At 36.8% G+C, this 27,418-nt stretch overlaps 1 protein-coding gene across 2 annotated transcripts in view; it reads left to right on the top strand.

Annotated features, from left to right (window-relative positions):
* arhgap1 (Rho GTPase activating protein 1) overlaps positions 1 to 27,418 on the top strand; it is a 60,777-nt gene that overhangs the window by 577 nt on the left and 32,782 nt on the right. For both annotated transcript variants that reach the window (XM_051922716.1, XM_051922715.1), the window contains exon 2: positions 19,822 to 20,002. In XM_051922716.1, the coding sequence (XP_051778676.1) occupies positions 19,864 to 20,002 (139 nt within the window). In that variant the 5' untranslated portion in view covers positions 19,822 to 19,863. The remainder of the gene's footprint in view (positions 1 to 19,821; positions 20,003 to 27,418) is intronic.

The following is a 27,418-nucleotide window of genomic DNA, read 5'->3' on the forward strand; positions in this document are numbered from 1 at the left end:
ACCATTTCAGTTCATAAGGAGTTGCACTTTAGTCGGTCTCATGAAGGTGTGAGAATTTGAATTCGCCTTGATTTAAACGCTTGCAGTTAAATGTTGACGTTTTCCTGTGTAGTCTTGACGGTGGTAAAGCAGACTTTTTTCCAGAACCTTTCCTAACTTGTTGTGTAAATTTTAATTTTTCTCGTGGGTTAATAAAGTTTATCTAATCTAATTTAATCTAAAGTAACATGAACATAAGCGTATTGTGCATATAAAGCATGATTTAGGTTGAAAACGAAATTTTAGCAGTAAAAATTGAGGCATAAATAAAGCATAATGTTAATACATGGATTTCCCTTCGATGTCTTTTTATACTTTTAAACATATTAAAAAGATACTCAACTCTTGTTTTAATTCACGTGGTCTAATGCGGAGACATTCAGAATCTCTAACTACAGAATCCCGTACAAGGACAGAACCAACCTTGGATAGCGTGCCATTCCATCATAGGGACCACTGACACCAGTCCAATTTACAAGCATGTCTTTGGAATGTTGGAGAAAATCGGAGGATCTTTGGGAGATCTATGCATGTGGGTGTTTATTTAGTACTGTTGTAGATAAAAAAAACATTGTTCAAATTGTCAAAATAAGCCCTTCAGATTAGAAGGTAGGCGTTTTTATTGTTTTATTTTTATATATTTATTTTTTTGTGTAAAATGAAAGCTTAATGAACCTTTTTTGTAATTAACAACGTAAACAGACTAATGTTTATCTTGTGTAGCACAGAAAGCAAAATCACAGTGTTTAAAAAAAAAAAAACGTGTATGCTTACACTCAAAATATACCCACAGGGTTGCATAATACGTATGGTAGTAGTAATGGCCGTTATAAAACTAAATAAAAATAAACACCACAAAGTTGATTAAAGAGGGCAGAATTAATTTCTCATATCTAGGACCTGCTTCTGAAGTACAGTAAATGAAGGATGAATCAGTTAAAATTGAAGTGCAAATATTATTTGGAAAAATTCTGTGGGTTTCTATTGTGTATTCACCTCTTCATGATGCACACCGACGTTTTGAGTGGTTTTAACAAATCACAAATGTTACATTTTTCTAATATTGTAGCTGACATTCTAGAATTTTATAGATAACAATAGATACATATTTGAAATTAGAAGTTATATTGGCAGTAGAGTGTTTTACACGTTACAATATCAATATGCAGTGTCTACAGTGTTTTATTAAGTAACAGATTAATTTTAATACTTTATACGTCACACAAATTGATGGGCAAGTTTGAAAAACCACAGTTCAGGGTACTAGAAAAACAAGACCATATGTTAATTTTGCAGTTGGCAGGGCATAACTGTTGGGGTCATTATAAAATGCTAGACTAACTTTTTAATCTGAATATCAGGTATCATTTTAGGGAACAGCATACAACTATATTTTATCAAGAAGACTGAATTTTGATTTTATGGATAGTCATTTTGGAAAAGACCAATGCACACTGTTATTACTTTCAATATACTTTAATCACTAGTGAACTGGTATAGCTGGTGCTAAAGAAAAGGTGATCAGGTAAGATAGCGTGATCAGTGCAAGACGAAAAGGTGAGATGATGTAACTTTTATTGGGTACACTGAATGTGGAGTGAAACATAATCTGTAGTCCATGGAGGACAGATTATCCACTTCTCTGGACATCAATTAAGACTGAGCTGGTGTATTATTAAGAGAGTATAATGTTCAACTAGTTTGGGCTAGATGTAATTCTATTACAATTTTGCATAAAATATAAATTGAAAAATGAAGTAAATGAAGACAAAAAGGGGTTTTAATAGTAGCAAAAAAGAAAAGTAATGACATCTAACTCCATTAAGTTTAAAAAATGTGGTTTGCCCTTGGAAAAAAAAGAATACATTAAGCAAGGTTTTAATATTGTTTTAACACAGCATATATTTTTTCCCTTAGTTGATTCAAATTTTTTAATTGTGCCCAGAACAATCGGAGTTTATCTCACATATTTATTTGCTTATCTGCAAGAGTAAACCCTAGTTTTAGCACCACTTCAAAAAAAGACAGAACTGAAGATTGTACTGTATGTATATAAGTATGAATAACCTGAGTTGGATTAAGCAAGTTTGAAAACATTTTTATGTATATCCAGTATTATATACTCTTGCCTATTCATTTTGTAGTACTAGGGTGTTGTACTGTGTTAGCCATTACAGATGTAGTGAGATGTCAAGCAAAATCTTGCCTGAAGTAGGGGCCCGAGTTGTCTTGAAAGCTTGCATATTGTAATCTTTTTAGTTAGCCAATAAAAGGTGTCATTTTGTTTGACTTTTCACTCTATTCATTTTGTAAACCCATTTTTTCCTTATAGTTATTATAGTACAAGAAGAAGTGATCATCTTAATGAAAGAAAATTAAGTGTTATTGCATCTGTGAAAAGTTCTGTTACCAATACATGGCAGAAGACAAGTTGGAGTGGTAATTAAAGCTTAATTTATAATATTTGGATTGAAGTAACTGAGTGGTAGGAGTTGCTGAAAGTCAGTGGTTGCCATAACTCTCAATGAATTTTCCATCAACTATCTATTCATATTCAGAGTGTTTTCTTGTTGAGTGTTACACTTTCAATGCATCTTTATAGAGTATAATGCTTTTAATATTTGTAAACATTGGTAAAAATAATTAGTGCTTCATTTCCCCCATTTATAGGCAGTATTAACAATATAGTACATCCAAGTGGAAGGATAATACAAATATCCAGATGCAGCAATGCCAATTTCAGAATTAGAATAGACCAGAGTCTGAATTTTGTTATTGCTCAGTGACTAAAGCCAAGACACAATTCTGGAGTCAAAGCTGTTTTGGAGTTTTGTCAAAAGTAGCAAAACATGGCTTTGGAATAATGAATAGACAGGCTTTAGATGATTCCTGTTTGTGCAGAGGTCTAGATCTAGTAAGCAACAAAATCTGGAATTGAATTTCTTTACTGGAAGATCAATTTCAGGCCTTCTGAAGGGTGGAGTGGGGCTGGGAAAGAGAAGTGTGGATGATAAGGCAGGCTAACTAAAGATGTAATGTTTATTTACATTGTATATCAAAGTTTATTTTTATTTTTTAATCTCAAGTTTTTCACTATTGTACTACTCTTCACATAAGCTGTACCAGAAAAAGCCATTCATTTTTGATACACACAAACAATTAAATCAACATGTAATAATCATATTATTTGCTCTGTAACCTCTTTCAGGGAACCTGTAAATTGAGTAACATGTAAGATGTTACTATAGTATTTTAGCAGAAATTATAGACTTGAATGTTATTGCATGAGCCTAACATTAGAGCTAGGTTCTCTCTCAAACTGTTTCATGCATAATAGTGCAAGAAAGAACAGTCATTCAATAATAGTCGTCATATCAGGAGGGAACTAAGATGGATTAGTCGTAATGCAAGTGACTCAAACAGAAATAGTTGGACATTGCCATACTGTTGGTTTATTCATTTGACTTTGCTGCTATTGCTGTCAGCTGACATTTGTCATAATGAGTGGTAGGCCTTTTTCTGTAAATAAATGTATGCTAAACCAGATTTAAATCAGAAGTTTGATTTGGCCACTTTAAGACTTTCCACTCTTTGGTTGTGTTGACAGTTCTTGGGTATATGCTGCATGATGAAGAACTAGCCAAACAATGGTATGCTTTGGATCAGTCTGTATTTATCCCCTTCTTCAAACTTTGTCTCACTTTCACTGTGGCAGAAGATTGCCCTCTGTCCATAAAATTTTGTTTCAGTAATATACAATGGAGATTGTTTATATTTTCAGTAATTTAAGTTTCTTTACAGCTTTACTGCTGTTGTTTTCTTTGAGTTCACTGTTGATGGGCTTCTTTCTGTCTGTCTGTATGTACAGTATGTATGTATGTATGTATGTATGTATGTATCTATGTATGTATGTGTTAAAAACTGTTACTTTTGCTGTGTCCAATTTCTGGTTTCTGGTTCTGGTTGAATTTTAGTATTACTTCAGCATCTAAATCATGTACCTTTCCTTTATGGACTGTATTTTTAACTTTCAATTTCCTTCACAGATTCTAATTCTAATTATAGACACCAAAGATATAAGCAAAGACACACCTTCTCCACCATGTTATGTATTCATAATTTATACAGCAGGAAACACTTGAATAAAAATAAGCAACTGGCAACCTATTATCATAATAATAATAATAATACATTTTATTTATATAGCACCTTTCCCATGCTCAAGGGAATCATAGCAACAATGTAGGGATATAAGAAAAAAGATTGTTATTATTACTATTATTAATAATAATAATATAAAATAAATACAGTAGAGTAAAACAAACAATATGGAACATTCTGTACATTTTGCCTTTTTATTTTTGTGGAAATTAAAGCTAAAGTCAATAGTAAGTACTTAAGTTCAATGGCAAGAAAAAATTTTTGAACCCTTAATAAGTATCTGTACTTGCATTCGTTTAAACCACAAATGTGCTTCTGTGTTCATTCAGTACCTAATAATAAAGGCAATGTGCTTAAACAAATATCAGCTCATCCATTCATTTGATAACATGCTTGTCCAGTTCAGGGCTGCAAGTAGCCTATTCTAGCAGCAGTGGTAGCAGGCAGAAACCAATTCTGGATGTTGTACTATCCTATTGCAGGGCATAATGCCATTCACACCCACTAACAACAATAATTTATAGACATCAAATAAAATACATATGGTCATTTGGAGAAGCGCAAAGCTCACCTTGACTGTGAACAGGATGGAATTCAAATTTGAGTCACTTGAATTGAGAAGAAGCACCCTTGATCACTGTCATCCTGCTGACTGTGAATCAAACAGTGGAGAAATGCATATACGTTTAATTTCTTCATTGAATATATTGTTGCAGCATTTTCTGTTTTTGGTGAAAAAGAATGCCAAGCTATACATGTAAATGCAGGTCATTTACTGCATTCCACATTCCATGCCACAGGTAAATTACCACAGGTTAAGGGCAAGGACTCCATAGCACAAGTCATTCTGTTTTAGAGTTTTTTGTGTGTTTTGGATTATTACATAGCTGCATGGATCCACATTCTATTTGTCATCATCTCATAGACAGATACTAACAGATTAACCTATAGAGTTACGTTGTGTAATTCTGAATTAATTATTTCTTATGTGAAAATGAGCACTCTTAGCTGTGGGGCTTTAAAACCTCAGCACGCTTTATATTTTTTTTGGTAGTGATATACCTATTGACCTGCTATTGATCAAAACTAGATAGTTTTTATTATTAATGTGTGGCTGGCCAGTCGTTTATAACTGTTTGATAATTTGTTTACTGATTTTATGCAAAAAAGTAAGGTAATGCATGCCACTGAAGGGATTCACTTTTCTAAGGAAAATAAGATAATATTCACTGCATATCAGTATTGCAGCAACAATTTAAAGAAATAGCTACTTTTTAAATGAAACTAGCCTTGCTTGCTGTTTGTCTTTCTTTCATACATTATTTTTTAGTATAAATCATTACTCAGCTACATTTTGTGCATTTACAATACTTGGTAAAATGGCAAAACCATCACTACAGTGTCAGCTGTCAGTATATGCAGTTTGGAACAAAACAGGAGTATGACTGCTACAGCTACATAAAGCAAATGTCTCAAATTAAACTTTCACGTTTTTGTATCTTTTGACCTTTAAATAATGCTGTTATTTACATCAACTTTTTTCGCTATCATAATTCCTTTTCACTCACTTTTAGCCCAGTTAATGAGCAAAATAATGAGAACCCAAAAGTAGAAAATACCCAGGTTTGGTGTGATATTAGTACATGGTGGTCTTATTACGTGGATTGCATTTGTTACGCTTAGTATGCTTCTCTGTACCCAAAGAGACCAGGGGGGTATTTTTCGTACATGGATTAGTCGTTTAGCCGGATGTAATTGTTGACGATTTGGCCTGATCCTGGATCTGTCGGTTTTTCGAAACTCTTGCTGGAAGTGTTGTCATAGCAACACATCCTAATCCTCAAACCTGCTCGGAGCATGTTTGTTCTGCGTAAACAAGGATTAGCTCACACACGTAATCAGTATCCGTATGTGGAATTCATTCAGTCTTGGCTTCGCCGTTCATGAATGAGCGACCAATTGATATTGGTGTGCAAATTATAAGACTAGAATTTCATATAGAGAGGGGTTTGCGCGATCGGCAAGATCCTTTATTGCTCCCGGAGGAAATTCTTTTCAAAAGATACTACTTTAGCTGACGGGGAATATTGTACCTCAAAGATTTATTATCACCTTATATTCGAAGTCAAACTAGGCAAAGCCGGGCTCTCACTACCACACAGATAGTATGCATTGCTTTGAGGTTTTTTACAAGCGGCACTTTTTTATATACTGTAGGCGATGCGGAAAATCTAACTAAAAGTGCAGTTTGCCAGGCAATTCGTAAAGTCTGTTTGGCTCTGAAATATTTCCTTCGGGTTTTCATGGTGTTTTCTGGACACCTGCGTATGCAGACAATAAAAGAGGCGTTTCATGCCATTGCAGGTAGGTAATACACAGGCAAAAACACCCACAGTTCCATGAAGAATCTCAATCAGCCTAACATTCTCATTACCAGGATTTCCAAATGTGATTGGGGCACATGGGACTGATCAGAGTGGAGTTTGATCAAACATTATTTGGAAAATGTACCTCTCCTCCTGATGAATAATCAGACACAGTGTCTTCATCAAATATTTGACCTTAGTCAATATCTCGTTGGTCAGACACAGGTTCAAGGGATGTGACATTCCCTGCAACTGACCCAACAAAAAAGAGGGCTATATGGAACATACCCATGGCACACATGGAGGACAAATATATGCAATGACCATCCTTTACCTGAAATGAAGTGACCACTGCATACTGCCACTGGTTCTGAGGAGGAGCTTCCCCCTGGAATGCCCTCAGAAACAGGTTGATGGGCATTTTGCTGGAGAGCCAACTCTTCAGCAGGGGTTAGGTCTGGACCGTGTGGACCTCCAGCTGTTTTTTGCTTGTCTGCCTTCTTATTAGCTTTAAAATTAATGTTTTTTATATTATATATGATTATTTATGTCAACAATTCTTTAAATAGTTATATACCAATATTTACCAGTTTGAAGTATATTCTTGTACTTCACTTTAACCTGTTCCCATGTTCTCCTTGTGCTCACGTTTGATCCGGAATTATGACATATTAAATAATAATTAATCTAACACATAGGAAATGAAACGCTGCATTCAGTAAGTACAATGCACACTACTTAGCATTTAATTTGTCGGCCACTTTTTGCCAGCTGTCTTTTTTGGTCTGAGCTGCTTTTGCAGTGTTACCCCTTGTGCATATTAAATCTTGAAATTCTTCATGTCCTTTGAATAAAAGGTCATGTGCCGCGTGTGTGAAAAAAAAAATGTGCCCGTTCTTTCGTCATTTTGTTACAGCCTATCAAAGACTTGCTGATCATGTTTTCTAGACTCAATATATATGGGCTTTTCAATCAGCGCAGGTGCGCGCATTCATCTCGGATGATTAGATCCAGCTAGACTAATCTAATACACGGCTGCATTTGAAAAACCGACCTATCCCAGATGAGTGTCACCGGCATTAACTTATCCAAGATGAGGCACCTGATCTCGGATGATTTAAGCGACGTACGAAAAATACCCCCCAGGTCAGAACAGGCTGGTCTCACAACATTCAGTTTTCCTATGGCTTGTTGGATGTAACAGACAATGATAGTGCATAATATTATTTGCTTATAGGTTCATTATTGTCACGTGCATGGCATATAATTCTTAAACTCTAGTCTTATGTCATCACTCTCTAGTGCCATGATTAAAATACCTTACCTGAAAACTATTTTAATGAAGTTTACAGCACTATGTACAATTAAGACTCATACATACGGTCACAAATGTGACTGTGCCAGGGTTTAAACCCAATTCTCTAGTTCTGTAATGCAGCAGCATTATTTTCACCTATGTTTTTCAATCAACCACACAAATGTATTCAGTTCCTTGACCCATTCAACTCTACCAAACCACAAATCCCACACTTGATCTTCAGTGTCTGTTTTATTTTTACAGCACTGTATCTGAAAATTCATTTTTTTAATATGACTTAATTTTCTGTTTATAAAAAAAATCCTAAGAAAAACAGAAATGTGCTGCATGTGCATAAGCATTGAATCACAGCTCTTAAAAAATTTCTAGAACCACCTTTTGCAGTAATGAAAGCTTTAAGTCTTTTACTGTAAATATATACCAGCTTTGCATACTGTTTACGTGTGACTTTGGCCAATGTTTCCAGACAGATTTGCTACATGTTATTTAGGTTAATCTGAACAGTAAAATATCATCAGTTCCACAGTAGAAAAACATTTGTATTTATAAACTTCATTCTTTTTATCTATTATTTATGGAATAATAGATGCACATGTTTGACAAATATTCCATTAATCCAGAAAACTGAAACATTAGTCATAGGTGGTACATCAAATGTGATGCCTTTTTTCAAAGCACTAGTAGAACATGTGGACCTTCAGTCCTCAAATAAAAAGCAACTGAAAGGGGTGTAGTCCACCATTATAATGATAAGCTTGAACATGAATTTTGAACACGTAGACACCATGTCCTGGCAGAGTATCAACAGAGGCTGTAATGGATGACAAAGATAAGGAGTTGTTAATGTATGTGTATGTGTTTAAGTGACCCTTAAATTAGAGGGAATGGAAAAAGGTGGTGCAGAGTGGAAGCACCCAATGAAAGAATTTTTTTATTGGGAAAAAAAAGAAAAGAGTATGAAAAACACAAAGATAAAGTGATGCAAGAATGTGATAAAACATTAAAGCAAAAGCCTAAGGTACTGTGTGTTATAACAGAGTTGGCCCTTGAGGGGGGGGGGGGGGGGGGGGGGGTTAGTACAGGATTTCACCAATAGTAGTATTCATTAATGTTGTAAAGGTGATTTAAATTTGATTAATTGAAAGTAAAATGCTGGCCAAAAAGTTGGTATTAAAACCAGAAATTAGCACTGACTTATTATACATTGAGTTTGAGTAAATGTTTACCAACCAAAAAATAAAAAGTTAGTAATTACTTTAATTCACTTGAAAGTACCGTCTTCTGTTGGTCTGTTTCTGTCACATTATATAAAAGAGGATTTACATGAGCTGTAAAAAGAAATTTGGGTCCACTCTGCTCTATCCTGGCTTAGATCTGACACGTAGTTTGCATATTTTTTATTTTTATTATTTATTATTTCCTTCTTTATTTTGCTTACAGTCAAACAGTGATGGCTTTTTGAAAAATGGGAGGCTGTGCATTTCAGAATTCTTGTTGAGTGTGGTGTGTACACTAAAATGAAGTGCAAGCTTGAGCAAGTGCACAATATTGGGATGAATGTCACTGTGTAGATGATATCAAGTATGACATCGTAATAGATAGTGATTGGCAACACTGCATAAGTCATTTTTGTAATCGGGCATTTCCCCAAAAATAACGTAGATGAAAAATGGGGGGCAGTGGGATGCTTTCTGTAAATGCATATTAGCTAAGCATAACCAGCCCTGAGAGAAAAAGATGTACTGTAAGATAAAAGCCGTATTCCAGTTACTGAAAAAATTATCACAAAGTTGTTGAGAAATGAAAAGATGTAGAAGCTGATATATTGATGGCAAGGCACCTATGCCAGTGCTTGTACTTAAATTATGTAGGTGTTGATGAAATCATCCACCGCAGAGTATAATGGGTATTATAGTCTTCATATTGGGATTGCCACAAGGTTGAAGAAGAGACGAATATATTTCAGCTGGGGAGGGTTATAAAGATGAAGTATGTGCGTTGTTAGATCAGCTGCGTGAATTTGGCTGGTTGAGAATCTGCATTGTTTATGGATTGCTTTTACAATGCAAAATTACAAGTTTTTTTTTCACTGGCTTAGTTTTGCTGCAGTGGGTGGCACATCAGTGTAGGCTAAAAATCGTCTGGGTCTAGGTGTTCCTCCATTATTACACTGTGTATAATTGGGAATAAGGGCTGTGTGTGTTAATAAAAACCTGTACTTTTGTAAGAAAATTAGGAGAGATGTCTGCATTTTTAGGCCATGAAAGTGTTTAAGCATCTCATCTGAACAGCTACTGTATGTACAGTATATGAAAAGTTATTGCAGCTGTCTGGCGTGTGTGTGAGAGATGTTCGATTTTTTTTTTTTTTTGGTCATATCAGTAGAGGCCTACCCCATGTAAACCATAAGGAGGTTTTTATACTGCATATGTATTCTAAATGATTTATTCTTTAAAGCTAATTTTTTGCTTTGTTATCTTGGCATTGTTTGCCATCTTATTGTCTGTCACTTGTCATCAGTGATGGCTCCTTTTTGGTCGATGTAGAGGAATAGTCACAGATGCTGTTGTTTTTCTTGGACAAAGAGTGTATATGACTTTGTTTTGTGAGCGAAGTGTAAAGTTGCAGAGGGAACTATCAATCTTTGTCCTGCCTGTACTTTGTGTCCCTCAGTTGACACGTGTGTTCTTGGCCATGTGCCGTGATGGAATGTATCAGTTTATTTTGCATTGAACATTATTTGTGGAGATAGCACTGTGATTTCCCTGTCTAAGTCGCTGCGTTTCAGTCCATGTCAGGAATGCCACATATACGCTGCTTGCGTGTGTTTTTGGTGGCTATGTGAAGGGACTCAAAGCCAAATTTCAAGGCTCCGTAAGCTGAACATCCAAAATGATGAGTCGTATTGCAATATTAAGCTTCAAAAGGTCAGGGATGCACCAACGTATAATCTATTATGCTTTGTTTATTAATTCATCTTATTCAGCATAATATTATTTAGCAGCAGCATGTTAAAATGAGGTGATAAATTAACTGTGTGTAAAAATAGAAGTACCATAAAAGCAGAATGTGGTGGTCATCTATATTCAATGACATTGAAAAATCCATTCAGCTGTAAATTTAATATAAATGTCCAACAGGGACATTTATACATTGTCAGTGACAGTTGATAGGGATTGTCATACTTGTACTTTTGCACAAATGACTAACAAACAGTTATTAATATTATGAACATCTAATTAGTAACAAGCAGCACATGCTAGACCACTTCTTTAGCCTCTGTTTAAATGCTGAGTTCAACGGATTCTCTCTAACACAAACAGCCAGTTAATTCTACAGCTTTGGGGTCTGTGGCTCAAAGCTTGACATCCCACTGTTGTTTAAGAATACTGGAAAATTATAGTATTCTGTCATCTTGATATTATATCATATGCTCCATTTTGTATGTATTGATACATTCAACAAAGTAGGGCCTGCACTACTTAAAGCTTTAAATGTAAGAAGAAGGTTTTGGAAATTTGTTTTAAACATAACCTAAAACCAATATAAAGATTTAAGAATAGAATTTACGTGCTTGCACTTTCTAGTGCAAGAAATCAGTTTTGCTATAACATTTTAAAATAAATGAAAGTTATAAGTAAGGCAGTTTGAAGAGCCTGTAATAATGCAAAGGTCAGCACAGTGGTGCAATAGTAGTGCTGTCATGTAATTAGGAGACTAGGGTTCACGTCCTGGGTGCTCCCTTTGTGGAGTTTGCATATTCTTCACGTATCCATATAGGTTTCCTCCCACAGTCCAAAGACATGCAGGTTAGGAGGATTGTTAATGCTAAATTGACCCCTGATTAATGTGTGTGTTCATCCTACAGTGGGCTGGTGATGTGTCAGGGGATTGTTCCTAACATTCACCTGAGATTTGCTAGGATAGGCTTCAACTTCCTTGTGACACTGCTTTGGATAAGCAGGTTTAGAAAATGGGTGGTTGTAATAAAGCATTGCAGTAATCAGTTATCCTACATATAAATAGTTCTACAGGGTTCCACCAGACTAAGATGGATATATCCTTTGCTTGTTGAATTGTAGCAATGCACTGAACGAATTTTTCATGGCTCACAATCCAGAACAGCATTAGGCCATTCCAGTAGATGTGCAGATTGTTAAAAACTTTACATATTTTGTATGATGCATGTAGAGGAGAAGGAGAACTCAAGAGTGCAAGACTTTATTTTTCAGTTCTTATTCCTTCAATTGAATGACTATGGAGATGCTTCATGGTTGATTACTGAAGTGCTGCCAAAGTGCATTTAGTTGGACATATACATACAAGGTCACTATACTGCCAAACTCAAAAGCTTTGAGTGGTGATTTATGTCAGCATTGGGGCACAGAGTTAATACTTGTTTATTGAAACATGTTTACTATTTCCTTGCCTAAATTATAAAGCTCTCTAAGTAGCTGTATTCCTTGCCTTACTACACCACAGATTTGTTTGTTTTGTGATTATTGGTATTTTGATCTTACAAGAACAGTACCAGGGGGTGGGTGATGGATGTTTCAGACGAGGGCACAACCTTTCTTTAGGGAAACTATACAGGAGGTTGGGGGGCTGAATTGTTTGAAAAGAAAAAAAAAAGCTTGAGATGCAGTACACTTGTCACAATGCTTTTTCCATTCTTGGAAACATTTCCTGTACTCCTCCTTTGCTACTGTATTTGTAGCCTTCTGCAATTTTTTTCCTGGATTACTTCCATGGTAGCAAATTGTCTTAGTTTTAATTTTTGGATCAAAAAGAAGTCACTGTTCTGGTGAATTTGGGGCATGTAAAGCAAACAACCACTTTGTTGTTGGTCAAAATATCCATAACTGACAACGTGGTGTGTGGGTACTCTGTCATTGTGCAGCAGTGTGTGCAAGTGTGCTGTCATGGTGCAAAATGCAGTTTTACATGCGCCTCTGCTCCATTTTTACTTCTTATGCTTTCCCGTAGACACCTCAGCAGTTCAGTGTAATGTCAGTGATTATCAGTATGTTCACGGGAGGAGGGACAAATTCTTTATTGGCAAGTCCATCAATGTTGTAAAACATGATCATCATTGTCTTGATGTTTGATATTACCTGACATGCTTCTTTCAGCTTGAGGAAAAAAAATTGGTGAAGCCCAACACACTATCTATATATATGACTATATATACTGTAAGTCAGTGTGTGTGTGTGTGTGTGTGTGTGTATGTATGTTCCAGCATCACTTCCGGGGTATGGTGGAGGGTGATCTTGCGGTCATATATGCATGTTATCATCCAATTAACACTCCGAATGACCACCAGACAGCGAACTGCAGGTGACTGCCAGCATTCTTTATGTTTGAGCACCACCGCGCCCCTGTTGCTTTTGAAATTAAATAGAGTTGGCTGGTTCCGAGCATCAACTGGATGATAACATACATACAAGACCGCAAGACATACACCTTAGTGAGTCTTCATTGTTTGTTAATTTATTTTTATTTTTAAAGTTGTGCTTTTTTTAATTATATTGTTCTCAAAAGAATAAAAAAAAAAAAAAAACGCTGGGTATTTCAGCTAGTAATAGAATAAATGTGAGAAATACTCGATCATATCAGCACAGTGCCTCACAGTGGGCTGATTAACAAGACCTCAGTAGTGCTGGTAGTGCTGCTGCTTTGCAGTAAGCAGACTGTGGAAGATTGTGGGTTCGTTTCCTGGTTCCTCCCTGTGTGGATAGCGCTTTGAGTACTGAGAAAAGCGCTATACAAATGTAATGAATTATTATTATTATTATTAAGACTGTATGCATACAATACCTAGTGGCATAGTCGATAACTAGTCCATACTCCCATGCTTTTGACCAATTCCAGGAATTTTTTGGTCTCCCCTTGTATACAAATTGTACATTTGAACTTGTTCAGTGGTTTGCACTGTTTGCACAACCTACGTGCAGTTTATATTTTGTGTTGCTATTGGAGTGTCAATGAAACCTGTGTATCTATATGCCAATTATGTATCTGTTTATCCTATCTATTCAATATAAACCTAATAATCTGTAACTTCATTATAATCGGTCATTAAGTTGCTTTACTTTTTTATACTTTTGTTTTTTCACACTTCTGAATCACGTTTTCCAGCTGTGTGTAACTCTGCCAGGTTTCTGCTATGTAGGCTTCTGCTATATAATATAGCCTGGCTAAGGCTATACTGGGTGTTAGTTGCTTAATTTCATATAGTTAGTGTTCCTGCTCATTTGAATCGTATCACTAATGGACTATAAATTTTGGTGAATTGTTGAGAATTGGTCCTGTTTGGCACTTTTAATTTGTGTTTATTTGCTAACTGGAAATTGCAAAGTATTGTTAGTGTGATCCCAGAAAATGGTCTTTAAACCAGCAGGAAGATAGTGATAGATGTATAGAGCTGTCTGTGAATATGCAAGTGTCTGATTATTGTGTTGTGATGATTAAGGAGCAGAATAGAACAGGATGACATTAATTAATGTTTAGAAGAAGGTTCAAGAGAGGTAGCAATTATTATTTTGTAGGGATAGGGATAATTAAAGAAAGGTGACAGTCATCATTGCTGAGCATTAGAATTAAGAGGTCTGACTGTGATTTTTGCATATTAGCAGATACTGGATAGCAGAATGATTGTTGCCTTAGCATAAATATGAGAAAGCTGTGGGTGATTATTCGGTTGGGACAGATGCAGAAGTGCCTTGCTATGACTGTTTTTCAGCAAATGCAAAAGTGGCTGTGATTATTCTGTATCTCACTTCAAGAGAAGTGGTAATTGGTATTATTCTCAACCAGATTCAAGACTTTTATTATTTTGTGGGAGCAGATTTAATAAAGCTGACTGCATTATTCAGTGATGTGCAAAAAAGAAGCAATGCTGTTTAATTTTTTTGAGATTTATTCAGGAGATGTAATGATAGCTTTATCTCTTTCATATGAATATGCTCAGTAGGTTACATTTGTCTTTCACCATATCCTTTTGACATTACTGTTTTCATTTCTATTTTTCAATTTCTACATGCTTTATATGTTTAGTGTAAACTTTCATGGCATTTAGTAATGTAATTTGATTGACTTCAGTTTGGGAACAGCTAAAGCTAACAAAGCTATGGTTCCAGTGATTAAAAAGTCCTTGTAAACTGGACTGGCAACCTTTTTTGCTGTACCCAGCCCATCTCAAGATTTTGCATGTTATGTTGGTCTCATGAATGCAGAGATGCATTGGTGCTTTCAGGCTTTTTTTTTATTTTCTTTTTTTTCATCTCTTGGTTTCTCATCTTCACTTTGTGCATTTCTCATATATTCCACTTACCTCTTGGAATGTGTGAGTACTTGGAGTTAATGAAAAACATGTACGTGTCCTTAATTACTTACGGCACTATAAGTTTGATGTTGCATTTATTCAGGAATCCAGTTTATTAGACAAAGCTCTACCCTGATTTGCTATCAAATATCAAATTAGCTGTCAAACGCTAATTCATAGCAGCCAGTGCATTAGGGTGGAGTGGTGTAACTTGCAGTGCAAAGTACAGTAATCCCTCGCTATATCGCGCTTTGACTTCACGGATGTTATATGTAAGCATATCTAAATATATATTGCAGATTTTTTGCTCATTCACAGATTTCTGCGGACAATGGGTCTTTTTATTTCTGGTACATGCTTCCTCAGTTGGTTTGTCCAGTTGATTTCATATAAGGGACACTATTGGCGGATGGCTGAGAAGCTACCCAATCAGAGCACGTGGTTAAGTTCCTGGGTGCTGATTGGCTCAGTAACGGAGAGCAGCATTGAATTCTGCTTTGCGTTAGCCAGCATCTCGTCTCGTTAGCTTTTGTGCTCTTTTGTGTTTATCTTTCTGCATAGTCAAGCCCTTCGTTATGTCTCCAAAACGATCTGCTCCTGCTACTGCTTCCGGGGCCGTGCCCAAGTGCCAACATAAGATGCAAATGATTGCCGAAAAGGTAAAAGTTTTGGATATGTTGAAGGAAGGGAACAGCTACACCATTACGGCATCAATGAGTCCACGGTTCGTTATATTAAGAAGGATGAAAAGAATATAACATCTACGGCCACAGTGTCCTTTAACCAGGGCGCGAAACGAGTTGTAAGTGGATGTTAATAAGGCGGTTTATGCTGTATAACTGTGCGGGAAATGTTTATAAGAGTGTGGGAGAGTTTATAAGGGCTTAAAATATATAAAAATAACTATATAAACATATGGTTTTTACTTCGCAGATTTTCATCTTTCGCGGGGTGTTCTGGAACGCAACCCCTGCGATCAACGATGGATCAATGTAATTGGCATAGGTGCTGACAATGCCAGTAGATTTTGGTATTTATTGATGAAGATGGGTAGTAAGAAAACTGCCCTGTGTTGTATTTATTTACCAACACTGAATCAATCCTTATTCCTTTCTTATCTAACTACTGTAGCAACGTTTTAAATTTAAAGGTCAATGATAGTATTGTCAGTATGGATACAAACTCGTTTATGACTGCCCTTTTAGAAAAAACACCAGCTCCTGTTTCCCAGAATATTCCTCACTTGACTCACTCAAAGTGCAGATTTGTTTCTGATTTAAACCTGATTCTTTTTGGCTGTTAAATTCCTCTGCTAAAACATTTTCATTTTTTTCCTCCTGACACATTTCTCACTTGAAATTTTCTAAATTGTTTACTTTCCTTATTGCTAACAGACCTCTTGTAACATCCAACCTCTTTAACCATAAATACATGCTGATGCAACTGGATTTACCAATGTTATTTTCTCATGCCACCATTTTGAGGGTTTTGCTACTCTTTCCTCCTGATTAAAGAATTTCGTGATAAGCATGTTTCTAAGCTTGAAGATGTCATTAATAGTAACTCTGGCTCTTTTGGGGTCCCTGCATATGTATGGTCAACAGTAAAAGATTTTTTTCACAACTGAACAATATGTTTGTAATCTGGCTTGTGCATGCTTGGAAAAAAATATTGAACCTGAATATCACCTTTCATCTTTAAAGGAGGCTCGCCCTCTTGTGGTGAGTGTGGAGCATGAGCTGTTGAACACGTGCATACCTCCTAAATCAAATGCCTCAGAAAACAGAAATTCTAATCAGTTGTACAAGTACTCAATATTACATTTAATCCTAGCAAACTACTGGCATTACCATTTAGGAAAAGTAAAACCAATTACTGTTGTATCCAAATCCTTGTTACAAACCCTCTGGATGCCAATAAGTGATTTTTTTCAGTTATATTCTAAATTATTCTCTGAAAATTCAAAGTCTTTCCATCAAGAATTTATTTATTTTTAGATAACTAGGGGGCTTCACTCCCCAACCCCCGTATTTGGTTTTCCGGATACACACTTTTAAGATTGTTTTTTTCTTTGAATTGTTGCTATTTCATTAGTTTCACTTTTATTTCAGAACATCTGTAAAAACAATATTTGTAATCTTGCGAGTCCCAATATGCTGAATCTTTTTAATGAGGTCAGGGTAGGTTTCTCTGTTTGGAATTTCAGCACAGACAAAATGATCTACATCATCAGCAGTTTTTTTTTTTTTTTACAAAGTAAGTAGAGTTCTGCATTGGACTCCTGTCTGTAAAATCGTGCTATTTTCCTCTCACAGTTCCAAAAATACATTGGGTTACCAAGGTGATACCCCAGCTTTTGTCTAGGTTTTTGTACAAGGGCTAGACAGAACGTTTTTGACTCCTGGGGTAAATGTAGCTTTTTAAATAAGCAGACAGATAAATATATATACACTAACAAAGTAACCAATAAATGCATGTGCGGTAAACTCCGTTTTTGAAATTCTCAAGATTCTTTATTTGTCACATGCATAGTTATACAGGACAACACGCAATGAAATGCATCCTGGTCTGCTTATCAAAAACTGTGCAAAGTTAGAAGAATATCCGTTAGATTAACAAAAAGTCATTGATTGAAAGGTAACAGTATAGTAGAACATAATAAATAAGTTCAATTATGTGAATAAAGTAGAATTAATTGTTAAGGAGCAATAGTGTAGTAATTATTGTGCAAAACCAAAGTTAGACTGGTGCATAGTTAAATGAGGCAGTTTGTTTGTTTGCGCTACTGCGATCTTTACTTTCTTTTTTTATATTTTCTAATTTTCCTACTTTCATATCCTTTAACTTTCTCTACATGTGTATAGTGCCGTTTTTTTTTTTTTTTTTGAGCCTTTCTTTTTTTAAATTTTATTTATTAATTTTATTGTAATCATTCCATACAAATAGATAAATTTATAACAAAAAAAAATTGAAGACAAATCAAACCCCACTCCTGAGAAGGAGAGCCTTTCTAATTTCCCTGGTTTCATAGTCTCCAACCTGTTCTGCATGTGTTTAGCGTCAACGTTTGTAAACGTCTTTATGAAGTTCCACTTTCTTTTACTCATTGTCTTTTAATTCTGAGGCGGATTGGACGTGCTTTTTTTTCAATTCCACTTGTTCCGGACTGATAATTACTTTCCTTATTTTCTGAATTTGCACCTTGATTATTCTTTTTTGCTCTTTTTTCTGTCCAACGCATTTGAGTCTCTTTCTTCTTCGCTTAGATGTCGACATTTAATTTATAACGTACCTTATATGCTTTATATGCGCTTTCAGCCCTGGATCTGTGTGTGCTCAAATCCTTCACAAGACTGAATGTTTTGCTGCCTATTGTCCTATTTGATAGATTGTAAGTAGGGCGTGTCTTTGGTCTCGCGGGTCTTTAAAATGTCTTACGAGAAGATCACATATCGTAGACTTGCTTTTTGCTTTCCAGGACAGGAGATTTCTTTTTATAATAGATAGATGTGTACCTCCGTAGGGTTTTAGTAGATGATGTCATTTACAATGACATCATCAGAGAAACCAAGGAGGCTCCAGGTTGAGTTGTTGAAGATGACTAAGGCCTGATGATTTCTCTCCTGACATCCTGTCTGCCTTTTAGGATTATCCTTCAGTCTCTGTTTATTGGTTTGATGTCTCTAACTCTCTGTCATCCGATCTTTCTGTTAATATTACTTTTTGTCTCATTAATTTCTTATCCAGGACTACTCTACTATTCTTACCCTCACTTTTATCCATCAGAGGTTATTTTAACATTGTTTCAAAACTAGTCATAGCCTCTCGCTGGAAATCTCCTGATTCTTTCTCTCTGTAAAATTCCTGAAATCTCCTTTCTTTAACCTACTCATATAACATTTTAATAGGTGCAGATAATTTGGCTCCATTTTGAGAAGAAGCAGTTTGCAGTGCGTTTAGCTGGGGAACAGTTGACTAGTAGTGCACATCATGTTTGCAGTTCATTTCTAATTTGTCCCTTTTTCCATGTCTCTTGGGCTTTCTGTGTGTGTCATTTTCCTCTGTATAGTCATCACTTTTTGATCCTTTAGGGACTCTCTTATAGGTCAATTTTGAATGTGATTGCTGGGGAGTGTGTATTAACAGTTATCGTATTTGTTAATATTTGACCTAATTAAGTTTTCATGACTAATGTTACCTCACTGAATTTCAGTAAAAAGAATCAGAATTCAGAATCTTCTCCAGTGTATGTACATTGGCAAATTGTATGTTCTCTTCAGCATCCTTTATTCTACTTGAACTTATGTTGTAGGTACTGTATATCTAAAGTATTTATCTGGTGAAAAAGTAAATACATTGTAAATTAAAAAGGGTATATACATAGATTATCTTATTGTAGCTATCATTTGAAACTCTTTCATTTTTATTGCATTTATGTATTTGTTTAACTGTTTTTATTGACTATTTTATTTATTTGTATCATTTGTAATTCTTTCTTTTACTGTGGTTTTGCATGAAAATGTTCTATATAAATAAATGTTTTTGTTGTTTGGACAATTTCTCATGCTCTTTCCTCTTTGTCATTCATTTATTTTTGTATTTGTTACAGTCAGATCCCACGTCGTTGAAGCACCTTTAATAGACACACCGTGGCCATGTCCTCTGACCTGCTGGTGGATCTGCAAGATGACCTAGCATCAGATGATGCTGCCAGGGCTTTAGATCAACTTAAGCTGTCTCCATTGGAAGACAAGACATGGCCAGCTGAGGAGGCTAAAGAAGTGGTAAAATCAGGTGTGTTGCTTACCTTTTCACTCAGTTTTAACAGTGACTGAATCCAGAGATGTTTTCTGTCAACTTGGAATCACCAGGGATAAACATGAAAATAAAATTTAGGGAGGGCCATTATTAGTCCTTATACTTCACATACTCTAAGTTCCACACAAATCAAATTGTGGTAAATGGGGGAATCATACAATAAAATAAAACCCAATGAGCCAGTTTGGACTTTTATAAGGATATAGACCAGTAGAAAGTGTTGCTGAAATTGTGGGGTTCTGATAGATTTATTTATTTTTTATTGGACAGTGTAACCAAGTGAAACTTTACATGTGGGGAATAGTGCTGGGTGGTATACCGGTTCATACCAAAAACCGTTTTTTATTTTTGTTATGATATGGATTTTTCTTATACCGGAACACTGGTTTAAATAGCCTAAACAACATTCGGAACGTGGCGCAGCGGGAAACTGTTTAAGGGGGACCTTTTTCACTGGTGCACCGCAAAATACTCACCCAACAGGGTACATGTGTTAGTGGAGGTATTGAGCGGTGAAAATGGACAGGGAACATACTGAAACTGAAGCTGTAGCAGACGATAAAGTTGAACATGATAACACAGAAGAACTTTTGACGAAAAAAGGTGCTGTGTCTGTTATCTGTAGATACTTTGGTTTTAAAAGGTCGGATGTGGAGCATTATGTTCAAATGTATGAATACTGTTTCTATACTACTGGATAATACTGCAAGCCAAGTTGTACTTGTTTTATTTTATTTTTTTTTTCAATACTGTGTAATGTATCTGGTTACTGTGTAATACTGTGACGGTGCCGGTCCCCTACAGACTCGCTCTTCCCACATGGGAGTCTGTTGAACCAACACCGTCGATAGTTATGACCGAGATGAGCTGAGAAATCTCATTGAAGCCAGGGGATGTTGGAAAGTGCTCAAGTGCTTTTGTTAAAAACAGTCAAAGTAAAACCAAAAGTGTCCGTTGGACAGTGTTCAGAAAAATACAGTACCCAAATAAATAGCAAATCCATAAAGCTAGTGAAGTGTGGGGATAAAATCCATAATAAATATATCCGTTAAAATGCAGTCTCTCTCCTCGCCCGATCGCAGCACACCACCTTCTGTCTCCACGGCTCACCCTTCACTGGCGTTGCTGACGGAGCCTTTGCAGCACGAACTGCTTTCTGCCAACCCCTGTTTTGGCTGCCACCACACTGCGCAGCCAGACCGTCCAAGGTCGGTACACCTCCCGTCTTCCTTTGTGCTCACTCAGTCACTCCTCAGATCCATTTGGAGGTCTTACATTTCGCTCGCCCCACTCCACACGCTTACTCAGTGGGGTGAACCAGCCCCTAGATCGCCTAAGCCTGCACTCCCTCACGGAGCCCCAGCTCGTGCTGCCTTCTCCTTCCTGGTGTCTGGATCGTCTCCCATGACTGCCTTTTCCCTTCTTTAACCTCCTTGTGTTCTATCTTTTCTTTTTCCTTCCCCCATCCTGCCGGCCCATAAATATACGTCTCCGTCCGTGGGCTCAGCGCCTTATTCACACGCCACACTAAGCCGACGAAGCAATTGAGAATGATCAGATGCGACTCACCCCAATCACCTCATCAACTCCCTGCGGTCGAGCAATCGCGCCCACGAAGACAGACACGGCGAACTGGATTTAAAAACGGACCTTTTTTTTTGTTTTTTTTGACTCACTAAACAACAAATAGTATTATAAATGCAAGTTGCAGTTTTATTAATTATTATTTATATATATATATATATATAATATATATATATCTCTTAGCTTGAAGCAAGGTCTCTATTAATGCAATTTGCCTTAATGACGGTTCAGTTGGTAAAGATGTCATCTCCAAGTTGCACTTGTTTTATTTTAGTTTGGTGAATACTGTGTAATGTACCTGGGCTTGAAGTTTTGATGTAATAGTATTATTACTAGAAGTTGCACTATTATTTATTTTATTGTTATTATTTATTAGTTTATATATTATGCAGTTTAATGATGGTAAAGTTGTTTAAAAAGTCACTTTAACATGTCAGTGGACAGAGATTGTTAACATTAACAAAGTGTAGTTGGTTTACATAAAATATTTGCCATTTATTCCTTTTCTAAGACATGTTCAGTGCAATACAACTAAATGCCTCTTTGGATGGTTGACAATTTGTTGTCAAAGTTTTAGTTTAAGTGGTTTGCAAAATTTGTTCAATAAAAAGGTTGTATATTTTGACAGCAACTGTCATGCAGTGTGATTCCTTCTCTTCATTAGTGCCCCCCCCCCCCTTGAAAACTATCACTTTATGGAGCCATGCAAACCTGTATTAATACTTGTGTGCACATTAAAATGTTTTATTGTACAATGTACAATTCTCATGACAGTGGAATAGGTTATTCTTAGCCAGTCTACTGCAGTAATTGCAGTGGAAAATGTGATTAACTCATGCATGGGAAAAAAATACCGTTGAATACCGTGAAACCGGTACAATCTTGAAAAATACCGTGATATAGAATTTTGGTCATACCGCCCAGCACTAGTGGGGAATGAAATTGGTGGATCGTACTGCTAATTTTAGCAATATAGAAGATCAAATGATTTTCCTTGGTAAAAGCTATTTAACCTCCTTAGTGTTAAACCTGAGTGTTACTCAGGCTGTGAAAAACTGTGATAAAAGCAACTGTATAGGTGCATCTCACATAAGACCCGAGGATTACTTGGGCTGTAAAAGTACCAACAACGTTAGTGCCGAGCATTACTTGTGCAACAGTATAGGCCTGTCTTGCTTAAGCATCAGGCTCAAGTGTTACCCCGAGCAGCGATGTAGACGCCTCTTCCCCTGGCCTCATAATGACTTCTCATAAGAAACATTTTTCAGCAGCCCAGGTGTTGCACACTCTTGACAGTTACAACAAGCAGTGATGTTAAGGAGCCTCTCATCAGCAGTGATGATGAAGTGAATCTGTCTTCATGCAGTGTAACTGAAACAGTCAGTGAAACCAAAAGTGATTCTAGTGAATCTAAAAGTGACACTTGCATCACTCAAACATGTGCAGTGTGCTGTTCATATTATTATTGTTATTATTTGTAGCATTATTATATGTTCTACACTTCTGTCTTTGTACTTTTAGTGTTTTGCACGTTTTACAGTAGAATGATGAGATTTAATAAAAATGTCATTTTTCAAACAAAAAATGCAATAGTTTTTACATGTTTTTTTGAAAAATCCTGTTTATTATCTTAAAAACAGTTTAGTAGCTCTAATGCATTTTGGTGTGTGAAGCAGGTTTAGTCCAGGTTACCCCTGGCAATCAGTAAAATAATTTTGTCCATTAAATACAAATGCTTTAATTACTTTTTAAACAGCAAGAAATGAGGATAAATATCCAGGCATCTTAAGCATACACCTAGATTTTTTTAGACTTGTTATAAAAGAGAATTGTGAAGTAAGCATCAATAGTTTAAGTCCTTATCGCATAAGAAAAATTTGCCTTTTTTATGGATCCAGACACACTGGTAAAAATAGGAATGATTTTTTTGATGGTCTGAGAAAGCCTGCTTTATTTACTTATTCAAAATTGATGGGAAGTATTAATAGTAAAACAAATCTCCTCTGACGCACGTGCATGACGCAGTCATCCCCGTTTAACTCAAACCCAGCAGGGCAAGCAGACCTGGCTGTGAGGTGGTGGGACTGGGAGAGGGCATCAGCATTGGCATGGAGGGCACTGCATTTGTGCAGCATCAGGAGTTTATAAGGATTGAGGCTCAGGAACCATTTGGTGATTCGAGGATTCGAACCCCTTTGGGTACAGACATACTTTCTTAGGGCATGGTCCATCACAAGGGTGAACTCCTGGCCTAGCAGATAGTATGCCCCATTTGATGGCGAGGGCCTCCCACGTAATTGCCACGTACCTTGTCTCCAAGTCTAGCAGTTTCAGGCTGTGGTACATAATCAAGTGTTGTTCTCCATTTACAACTTGGCTCAACACAGTGCCAAGGTGTCAGTCTGGAAGTGAAAGATTAGAGGAAAGTCAGGAAATAACAATAGCAGAGCAGTCATTAGGGCGGTTTTGATGTCACAGAACATGGCTTCCGCTGATGGGGTCCACATCACTGAGTTGGGTGCCTTCTTCCTTGTTAGTCTGGTAAGGGGTGTGGCTTGCTCCGAGAAGCGGGGAGCAAACCTGCGGTAGTAGCCCATTAATCTTTGGAAAGCCTATGCCTGCCTTTTAGTTTGTGGCTGGGGCTGTGGTATAGCGGGTCTGTGGCTCAGAGTAAAAGTCCAGTTTTTAAATAAACTAGGGGGCTCTGCCCACCCCCGGGTTTGGTTTACCAGATATACAATTTAAAGAGATTGTTAGTTTCATGGGAATTGTTACATATGCATTATTTTCACTTTTCCTTTAAAACTTTTGTAAAAACAATACTTGTCCTTTATTTCCGGCCCTGGACGTGGTTACATCTCTTTCTTGCAGGACGTATAATGCTGCTTGCGTTGTGGAGGGGGTGTGGCTGAACACACGCTAAGGAGAAGTGGTCAGATCATCTGCTGGGTTTCTGCTGCTGGTGTTTTGCTTGTTGCTTGTCATTGTTTTCAGAGCTGGGAGTGTAGCTGCCGAAGTATAAGGCGAGATCAAGCATGGGTAAAACGCGTGCCGAAAGAAATCTCTCAGTCCAAAAGTTCGTTTTAAAAGTATTTAGTGAAAGTTAAAAGCAAATAATCCAAACAAGAATAAAGGAAAAATAGATACACATCTATACTAATAAAAGGCAAAACCCTGACTGACTGACTCACTCACTCACTCACTCATCACTAATTCTCCAACTTCCCATGTAGGTAGAAGGCTGAAATTTGGCAGGCTCATTCCTTACAGCTTACTTACAAAAGTTAGGCAGGTTTCATTTCGAAATTCTACGCGTAATGGTCATAACTGGAACCTCTTTTTTGTCCATGTACTGGAATGGAGTGCAGCTCGATGGCCGTGAGAGGCGGAGTTGCGTGTCACGTCATCACGCCTCCTACGTAATCACGTGAACTGAAAACAAGGAACAGCCCCAAAGAGCGTTGAAGAAAACATTCATTACACAATTGAGAAAGCACGGTGTAAACCGTAAGTTTAAATTGAGTTTATAGAAACGCTCCCCCTGCCGTTTGCAATACCATATTCGCGAGATACAAGTTTAATGAGAAGACACGAGGTATAAACGAGACTTTGAATCACTTTGTAACGGAGTTAAAATTGCTGTAGCGAGAAACTTTTAAGTGCCGGGTCTTAGCTAACATTAAATAAAGCCGTGGACATCGCAACATCACACAAGAGAGCGGCTCACGTGAACTGACTGAACTTTGAGGCAAGATTGCTTTTCTCCTGTACAACTATACGTTGCATTCTCAAGAGTGTGCTTGCACAGCTTGGTCATATTACAACTGGAGTGCTGAACTGACAACGTGGTATACAAACAGAACTATAACAATCGTAATAAACGAACAAAAAAACAGTGGACAACCCGTGGATTAAATAAAAAGGCTGCTTCCGTTGGCGAAGCAACGAAAAAGGAAGACCTTATATGGCGTTCGTTTATAAAACAGCGGAGAGGCTGTGTGAAGTCAGCTTCACAAAAAAACAGATCCTTAACAAATTGTTATTGGTATATTTTCACTCAATTTAAAAAGGTTTTCTTCTTAATAAAAATTTAAAAGCAGTACTTCGCCACTGCGAAGCATGGGGATATATATATATATATATATATATATATATATATATATATATATATATATATATATATATATATACAGGTACTCGTCGACATACGACCTATGCAAGTTACGACTGTTCGTCTTTACGACGCGTTTGACTGTTTCCCCTGCCAGCTGTTGGCAGCGCCAGTTTCCCGCACTCTCAAGTCTCGCTACGCAGCAGTAAAAATATACGCAGCAGTGTTGCCCCACGTGTGTTTGTGTCTTGTTGTTTTGGCAATTTTCGATAATAATATAACCCTAACATATAACCCTATAATATTAACACTAATAGCAGCTTTCTACTCAAAACGGCAAACTTGAGAAGCTGCCAGCATCAAACCCAGAAGCTCTTGATTGGGCAGTTCTTAGGATTGCACTACGCAAGCAGTCGCATCAACTGCTTACCGCAACCTGCTTTCTTTTTTCTTCTTGAATAAAAGCGCACTTGTTCTGTTATACTTGTACTTGTGAAAGTGTTTATTTGATATTTGGACTTCAGGCTTCACACCAGTCATTCTCAGTCACACACACCACTCACATCCACATCCACAGTTATCCCAGTCTCGTTCGTGCACAAGTTTTATATACAATCATCACATTCAAATGTTAACAGTTCCCACACACAACTGCTGACTCCCAATCAAGAGCTTCTGGGTTCGATGCTAGCAGCTTCTCGAGTTTACCGCTTTGAGTAGAGAGCTGCTGTTATTGTTAATATTATACAATAAAAACATACATTTGATTTACGTCTGTAACAACCGCTGTAAATTTATAGTGCTTGTCAAAGTTAGCGTTCACGCTCGCCCCGATCTGACACTGCTCTTTTCAAATAAAGACGCGCTATAACAGAGGTGAACTCAGATCAGAGAAAACAGAAGCCCTCCCCGCAAGAAATGTCGACTCACAGTGTATGAATGGCGTATGGAAGAAGTGTGTTAAGCGTTATGTAAATACTTTTGCTGGATTTAACAGTGAACAAGAACTTGATGAGATTCGTGAAGAAATAGTGAAACTGTCAAAAGACCTTTCATTGGAATGTGAAATGGAAGATGTCGAGGAGTTGCTAGACCGGGAATCAGGTGAACTTATGAATGAAGAGCTGATAGAATTAGAAGAAGAAAGAGTGGCGGAAGAAGAAACAAGAGAATTGGAGTAAGACGAAGAGGAGGACGTGCCACAAAGAATGTTCACCACAAAGGGATTGTCAGAAGATTTATCTACTGAATAAACTCCTCGCTCATTTTGAAAAAATGGACCCAAATATTGAACGATTTGCGAGGATTGAACGGATGGCACGCAACACATTTCGTCCTTATTGCGAAATTTATGAAGAGAAAAAAAAAAACAAACAATTCAGACGAAGCTCACTATGTTTATGAAAAGAGCAACTCCTCCCATCACCCCGTCCGCAGCCTCGCCTGATCTGATGAAGGCGATATCGACAACCCGCAGCCAAGCACCAGTGGTGCCAGGAATTAAATGTACAGTACAGTATTTCTTGTTTTGTACGTTTTCCACATATTAAACAAATTGTACTGTAGTATGCTGTGTTTGTCTTAGAAAGTAAGAAAATGTTGATAAAATATTACTTTAAGATGATTACAATATTATTACCCAGTCTAATATTCTTACCTTAAATTAACATAGGCCGACTTACGTCCAGATCGACTTA

This window comes from Erpetoichthys calabaricus, chromosome 2, assembly GCF_900747795.2.
Source record: "Erpetoichthys calabaricus chromosome 2, fErpCal1.3, whole genome shotgun sequence".
Lineage (NCBI taxonomy): Eukaryota > Metazoa > Chordata > Cladistia > Polypteriformes > Polypteridae > Erpetoichthys > Erpetoichthys calabaricus.